Source organism: Pteropus alecto, unplaced genomic scaffold (genome assembly GCF_000325575.1).
Source record: "Pteropus alecto unplaced genomic scaffold, ASM32557v1 scaffold194, whole genome shotgun sequence".
NCBI classification, from domain to species: Eukaryota; Metazoa; Chordata; class Mammalia; order Chiroptera; family Pteropodidae; genus Pteropus; species Pteropus alecto.
Genome location: NW_006436281.1, coordinates 1,602,800 through 1,609,714, shown reverse-complemented (window position 1 = coordinate 1,609,714; position 6,915 = coordinate 1,602,800). Strand labels below are relative to the sequence as shown.

General features: G+C 60.2%; 1 protein-coding gene across 2 annotated transcripts; it reads left to right on the top strand.

Annotated features, from left to right (window-relative positions):
* The first annotated feature begins 142 nt into the window (after positions 1-142).
* Positions 143-6,756, top strand: DMWD (DM1 locus, WD repeat containing). Of its 2 annotated transcripts, XM_025046788.1 has the most exons (5): positions 143-773; positions 1,323-1,505; positions 3,713-4,981; positions 5,809-5,883; positions 6,219-6,756. In XM_025046788.1, exons 1-5 carry the CDS (start codon positions 768-770, stop codon positions 6,264-6,266), a joined length of 1,581 nt encoding a protein of 526 aa, XP_024902556.1. In that variant the 5' UTR covers positions 143-767; the 3' UTR covers positions 6,267-6,756. The 2 variants fall into 2 exon arrangements, with proteins under 2 accessions (XP_024902556.1, XP_024902557.1); XM_025046789.1 differs by lacking the exon at positions 5,809-5,883.
* Positions 6,757-6,915: the final 159 nt, after the last annotated feature.

Below are 6,915 nucleotides of genomic sequence, written 5' to 3'. Positions count from 1 at the left end.
GCCGGACGGGGCCGGGGAGCCGCCCGCCACGCCCGCGGGTCTCGGGGCCGGAGGAGACCGTGTCTGCTTCAACTTGGGCCGCGAACTCTATTTCTACCCGGGCTGCTGTCGTCGCGGGAGCCAACGGGTGAGCAGCCTGCATCGTAGGGCCCTGGGTGCTGAGAGGATGGTGGTCCCTAGGTGATCCAGAAGTGGTAGGAGGGTCCCGGAATTATGTGGGGCCCTGCGATAGGCATCCTCAGCTGTGATGGCCGTCCCAGGGGGACGGGTTCTTGGCGATAATGCAGGATTCCCAAAGATGCGGGGAGGCCCCCCGGGTGCTGGGCATCCTTGAGGTCATGTGAGATCCCCGCGTTATGCGTGCGGGTTCTGGAATGGTGAGGTTCTGGAGGTGATGGGGAATCGGAGGCGATGCGGCTCCTTCGGATTCCGGGTGACAGGCATTCTGCAGGTGATGGGGAATCCTGAGGTGATGCAGAAGCCAGGTGTATTGCAGTCTGGAGGTGATGGGGGGGGCAGTCTTGACTTTTGGGCAGCTGGAAGTCAGGATTCCAGAAGTAATGGGCTTAGAGGTAATAGGGATCCCAGAGAAAATTGGGGCTCTGGAGGTAATGAGCTGATGGGACATCTGGTGGTGATGAGAGCCCAGAGGGGACATCCTCAGGTGTGATGGGTGTCTCTACAGTGATGTAGGTGCCAGAGGGGATGTGACCCTTGCAATTTATGGTGGTCCCCAGAAGTGATGGGGATCCTCAGAGCCCAGAGGGATGAAGGTACCTAAGTATGGGGGAACATGAGGTATAATGGGTCCCTGAACTCTGCTGGGCGTCATGAGATTTAGGGACTCCCTAGTAAAGGGAATCCTGAGATCTTGGGCTCCGGAGTCCTGGGGATTTGGGTGACCCTGCGTTTGGAGGGGGGCTTGGAGTATTGTGGTGCTAAGACCCAGGGGAGTGCTGAGGTTAACAGTGCAGGACTGGAAAGGAATCAGAGCTCAGGGACTCTGGGACCCTGAACCCTGATGCTGTGGGTGAGGGTGTCCCAGAAGTTGGGGGATCCAAGTTTGGGGAGGTGCTGTGGTCTTATGCCAGGGAGTGGGAGGAGGGGAATCCTTCCTGTCAGCTTTTTTCTCTACTCTGTCTGAGATGTGGGTCCCCCTTCCTGTCTGTGGTCACCTGCTCCCTCCCCACTCACTCATTCACCTGCCCACTTCCCCCAGGGATTTACCCTGCTTCCTCTTAGTGGTTTTACCCCAACCTCAGCACCCTCTTCCTTCCTCTCAGTGGTAGAAGCCACTAACTCCTTTTTTCCCACCACTCAAGTCGATTGACCTCAACAAGCCAATTGACAAGCGGATCTATAAGGGCACGCAGCCCACCTGCCATGACTTCAATCAGTTTACTGCTGCCACGGAGACCATCTCCTTGCTTGTGGGGTTCTCAGCCGGCCAGGTGCAATACCTGGACCTCATCAAGAAGGACACCAGCAAGCTATTCAATGAAGAGGTGATTGTGGGCCCCCAGGGTCCAGAATTACGCCCCCTCCCCATCCCCCCCATCACTGTTTGCCATGAGACTTCAGCCCTGGGGAGCAGCGTAGGCCTAAGACGGGAGGGATGAGAGAGAGGAGGCGGGTGGACTGACAGCTAGATGGGATGGGCGACAGACAGCAGCTAGGGCGAAAGCAGCTAATGATGACACCGGCCCCTCCTATGCCCAGGCCCTGTGCTGTGTTAGCTGTATGCTGAACACTTTACTCCTGGAGTTTTCATCAACCAATGGGTTAGAGATTGTGGTGCCCATTTTGCAGACTAGAGAATGGAGGCTGGTCACTGGTTGGGACTGGTTTGAAGCCAGAGCCCCTGCTCTTCAGATTCTGGGCCCTGTGGGCATTGGATTCATATCCTTGCTGCACCATTTACTCACTGTGTAGCTTTGAGAAAGTGACGGTTCCTGTCTGAGCCTCAGTTTCCCTCCTTTGCAGAATGAGATTCTCACTCCTACCTCACAGGACTGTTGTTGTAAAATCATGCGTGGATGTTGCTCAGTCCTGGGTGGACTTGGCACAAGAGAAAATGCTGGCGAGTGGTCTTATCCGTGGGCACGAACTATTCTCGTCCTGTGTCTCTGTGTTCAGAGGAGGTGTTCCATCTATACGGAATGCATGAATGGCAGAAGGGAGTGAGTGGAACAGCGAACGGATTAAAAATGCACTAGCTCATCCATTCACAGAATATTTATTGAGCATTAGTCCTGAGCCAGGCGTGTTCCCAGCACTGGGGATGTCTCATCTCAGTGAACAGAACAGGACCTGCCTTTGTGGCGCTTTCATCTAGCTGGGGAGACTGTTATCAAATAAGAGAAGTACACTGTGTGTCGGAAGGTGCTGATTGCTGCAGAGACAATGCAGCGGAGAGGGCTCGTGAGGTATAAACAGGGTGGTTAGGAGGGGCCTCCCTGGGAGATGACATTGAAATGAAGACCCGAGGGGGCAAGAAGAGTTATGGGGAAAGGACATTCTGAGATGAGGGGACAGCTAGGACAAAGGCCCCAAAGCAGGACATGTGGCCAGAGCAGTTGTTGAGGGGGAGGGTGGTAGGTGAGTTCTGAGAAATCACGGGAGGGGCCGGGTCACAGAGGGCCGGGCCCGGGTTCCTCCGAGCCATAGAACAGGGAAATAGGGAAATGGCTTGATTTTTTTTTTTTCCCCCTATTCTCTCAAGAATGAGAAGCAACTTAGATACCTGGGGAAGAAGTTGCATAGTGGCTGCCTGAGGACATTAGGGCTAAAGTCACTGTCAAACCCCTAGGGGGTGGATGCCAAGTGCTGATTCAGATTTTAACAGCATACTCAGAGGACTTTCCTCTCTAAATCAGGGGTCCCTAAACCCCAGGTCGAGGATGGTACCAGTCCTTGGCCTGTTAGGAACCGGGCGGCACAGCAGAGGGTGAGCGGCAGTGAGCAAACGAAGCTTCATCTGTGTCTGCAGCCGCTCCCCAGTGCCAGCATCACCGCCTCAGCTCCGCCTCAGATCATCGGGCATTAGATTCTCATAGGAGCTCTGGTCCCTGGTGCCAAAAAAGGTTGGGGACCGCTGGTTTGGGGAATAGACACGGGCAGTGGTAGCCTGGCGGCCAGTTAAGCCATTGGAGGGTTGATGGCGGCTGGGGCCAGGGTGATTGGGTCAGGCGGGGCGTGAGCAGAAGTCGGGTTCTGCGTATTAGTGAAGAACTGGGGGTGAGTTGTGAGGAGAAAAGGAGCAAAGATGAGCAGTGGGAGGATGGGCTTGTCACTCACGTGTCCAGGAAGTACCTTCCGGGGGCCTCCCGTGTGCGCAGCTCTGTGGCCTGGGGCTGGGGCAGGATGCCACACAGACAGAGATCCCTTTCTTGGAGAAGCTGCTGTTCTGTGAATCGGTTTGTTGCCTTGAACATGATGTGGTAAAGGCAGAGGGAGGCATTAGGTAGAGGACAGTTCTCTGGACGGCAGGACTGACCCCAGGATGAGACATCGAAGCTCTGTGGCACTCCCGTGGCCACCTACCAGGGAGCCCCTCTCCCCTGCGTTCCCATGACCAGCAGTTTCCCTGCAGTGGGAGCCCCTCTACTGGGAGGCGTGGGCTGTGTCCCCTGGCCTCCTGGGAGCTAGGTCCGGGGAGCAGGCCTGCCGGGCCCGACTGCCTCCCCCCAACCCCCGCCGTCTCCCCTGGCAGCGGCTGATCGACAAGACCAAGGTGACATATCTGAAATGGCTGCCCGAGTCGGAAAGCCTATTTCTGGCATCACACGCCAGCGGCCACCTGTACCTGTACAACGTCAGCCACCCCTGCGCCTCCGCGCCGCCGCAGTACAGCCTGCTGAAGCAGGGCGAGGGCTTCGCTGTCTACGCCGCCAAGAGCAAGGCGCCTCGCAACCCGCTGGCCAAGTGGGCGGTGGGCGAGGGGCCCCTCAACGAGTTCGCCTTCTCGCCCGACGGCCGGCACTTGGCCTGCGTCAGCCAGGACGGCTGCCTGCGTGTCTTCCACTTCGACTCCATGCTCCTGCGTGGGCTCATGAAAAGCTACTTTGGGGGCCTGCTCTGCGTGTGCTGGAGCCCCGACGGGCGCTACGTCGTCACGGGTGGCGAAGATGACCTGGTCACCGTGTGGTCTTTCACCGAGGGCCGTGTGGTGGCCCGCGGCCATGGCCACAAGTCCTGGGTCAACGCTGTGGCCTTTGACCCTTACACGACGAGGGCCGAGGAGGCCGCGGCAGCCCATGGTGACGGGGAGCGGAGCGGTGAGGAGGACGAGGAGGAGGAGCCCGAGGCCCCGGGCCCGGGCGGGGGAGTCCCCCTGTCCCCCATGCCGAAGGCCGGCTCCATCACCTACCGCTTTGGCTCAGCCGGCCAGGACACGCAGTTCTGCCTGTGGGACCTCACCGAAGACGTGCTTTACCCACACCCGCCCTTGGCCCGCACCCGCACTCTCCCGGGCACTCCCGGCGCCACGCCCCCTGCCGCCAGCAGCTCGCGGGGTGGCGAGCCGGGCCCCGGGCCTCTGCCCCGCTCGCTGTCCCGCTCTAACAGCCTCCCGCACCCGGCGGGCAGTGGCAAGGCTGGCGGCCCAGGCGCGGCGACCGAGCCGGGCACACCGTTCAGCATCGGCCGCTTTGCCACGCTCACGCTGCAGGAGCGGCGGGACCGGGGGGCAGAGAAGGAGCACAAGCGCTACCACAGCCTGGGCAACATCAGCCGGGGCGGCAGCGGGGGCGGCGGCAGCGGGGACAAGCCCAGTGGTCCTGTGCCCCGCAGCCGGCTGGACCCGGCCAAGGTGCTGGGCACGGCACTGTGCCCGCGCATCCACGAGGTGCCGCTGCTCGAGCCCCTGGTATGCAAGAAGATCGCCCAGGAGCGGCTGACGGTCCTCCTCTTCTTGGAGGACTGCATCATCACCGCCTGCCAGGAGGGCCTCATCTGCACGTGGGCCCGGCCGGGCAAGGCGGTGAGTCAGCCACACCGGCCGCCCCGGGACCAGGGAGGAGGCAGGTGTTGGCAGAGGGCTCTGTCACCGCCACAGCTTCTAGCCCCATGGGGGAAGGGTCAGCTGTGGAAACCTTAGTGTCTCAGAACAGACCCTCTTGGATCTCAGAGGGACAGGCTCTAGGACCCGTGGCGACAGGCCGCAGAGAGAGGGTTGGGCGAGAGAGAGAGCTGGGTGTGGTGGACACCACGGCCGGCTATCAGAACAGTCAGTGGGCTGCCAGGTCTTACTAGTTTCTTAAAGCTGGATCTGTACTTTTATGAGAAATGTGATTTTTAAATAGTGAATCTTTTTAGATAACTGTGGGTCAGGCTCTGTGGACAGCATTGAACCTTGGGCCTGGTGTCCAGCCTGGGTCTGGACTCTTGGGCTCTAAGTCCACTGCTGGAGGCACAGACTGGGATGCCAGTTTTGAGGTCCAGTCCTGCACTTCCTGTGTCCCTTAGGGCAAGTCCCCACCCCTCTCGGACCTCTGTCACCACTTAGGACAGGGAGGCCTGAAGATGGGTGGTGTGGGGGATGCACCCAGCTCCTGGGGCGGCCGCGGGGTTCAGGAAGGGCCTGGTAGGTGAAGCACAGGTCTGGCGCCTTGTAGCTTCGGAGCTGTGGGTTCAGCGGTCTGAGCTCCTTGGGGTCTGGGCTCGGGCACCCAGGATGCCAGGTCCGAGGGCCGCAGCCCGGTTCCTCGGAACCGTAGAACGTAGGGCTCAGTTTCAGAGCCTCCGAGGTGGGCCGCTGGGATCTGGGGAGTCTCGCAAGTCCTGAAGGAGACCCCTCTGTTCCCCTAGTTCCCAGACGAGGAGACCGAGGCCCAGACAGGGGAAGGAAGTTGGCCCAGGCCACCCAGCAAGTCAGTGGTAGAGGTAGGACTGGCCCTGAGTTCTTTTCCCCAGAATCTCAGGACCCTCCTCAGTCAGAAGGGGACCCCGGGTGCCCCCTCTCCTCCCCACCTCCATACCTCCCCCATGCTCTCTGCTCAGGATCACCCAGGGACTTTAATCATCGTGTACAAGTGCCGCCTGCTGGGCAGGGAAGCTGGCCCAGAGGCAAGTTCCCAGCCTAGAGCAGTGGCCCCTGTAGGGGGTGGTCTGGGGTGGACTGAACGGCAAGGCCAGGTGGCAGCAGTCTGGGGACTCCCGGGCTGGCGGCAGCCTCAGGTTGCCTCTGACCCCTGGGTCTCCCCTCTCATCTTCCCCAGGGCATCCCGTCCCAACCAGGCAACTCCCCAAGCGGCACCGTGGTGTGAAGCCCTGGACGTTCGGAGCCCCGCCCCGCCCCCTCAGCCAGAACCCTCCCCGCTGACCTCAGATCAACGTGTTAACAAGACTAACCATGATGGATGGACTGCTCTGGCCCCCCGCCATGCACAAATTTGGGGGGCTGAGGGTCCCCCAGACTGGCCGAGACCCTGGGGGGATATAGTGGCTCATGTGGCCTCAGCCTTGTCCCCACCCACTGCCAAGTACAATGACCCCTTCTCTGAAACAGTGTTAGCCTCATCCCTGTCCCCAGCATGTGACTGGTCATTCCAGGGGGAGAAGCTCCCCACCCACAAGAGCCTCAGCTCTACAGTGTGCCCCTGGTCTGTGGGCAGGGCAGGGGTGGCCCGCCCCTCCCCTGGTCCCACCTCCCTTGCTGTCGTTTGTGCTTTTGAAGAGTGTTAAGTTATGGAGGCCTCTAGGGGCCTCCTTGTCCCCAGCACCTTATTTATACTAAAGTTCCCTGTTTTCACAGCGTTTCTGTTCCCTTCTGCGGGGCGTGGAAGAGGGGCATGTGCTTTCACTGCAGTGCTGGGTCATTCCACTTCTACCGGGGAGCAGCCAGGCCCCGCCTTCCCCCGCCCCACCCCGCCCCCTGCCCCCTTTATAATAGCGGGCAAGCCGGCAGGACGAGGG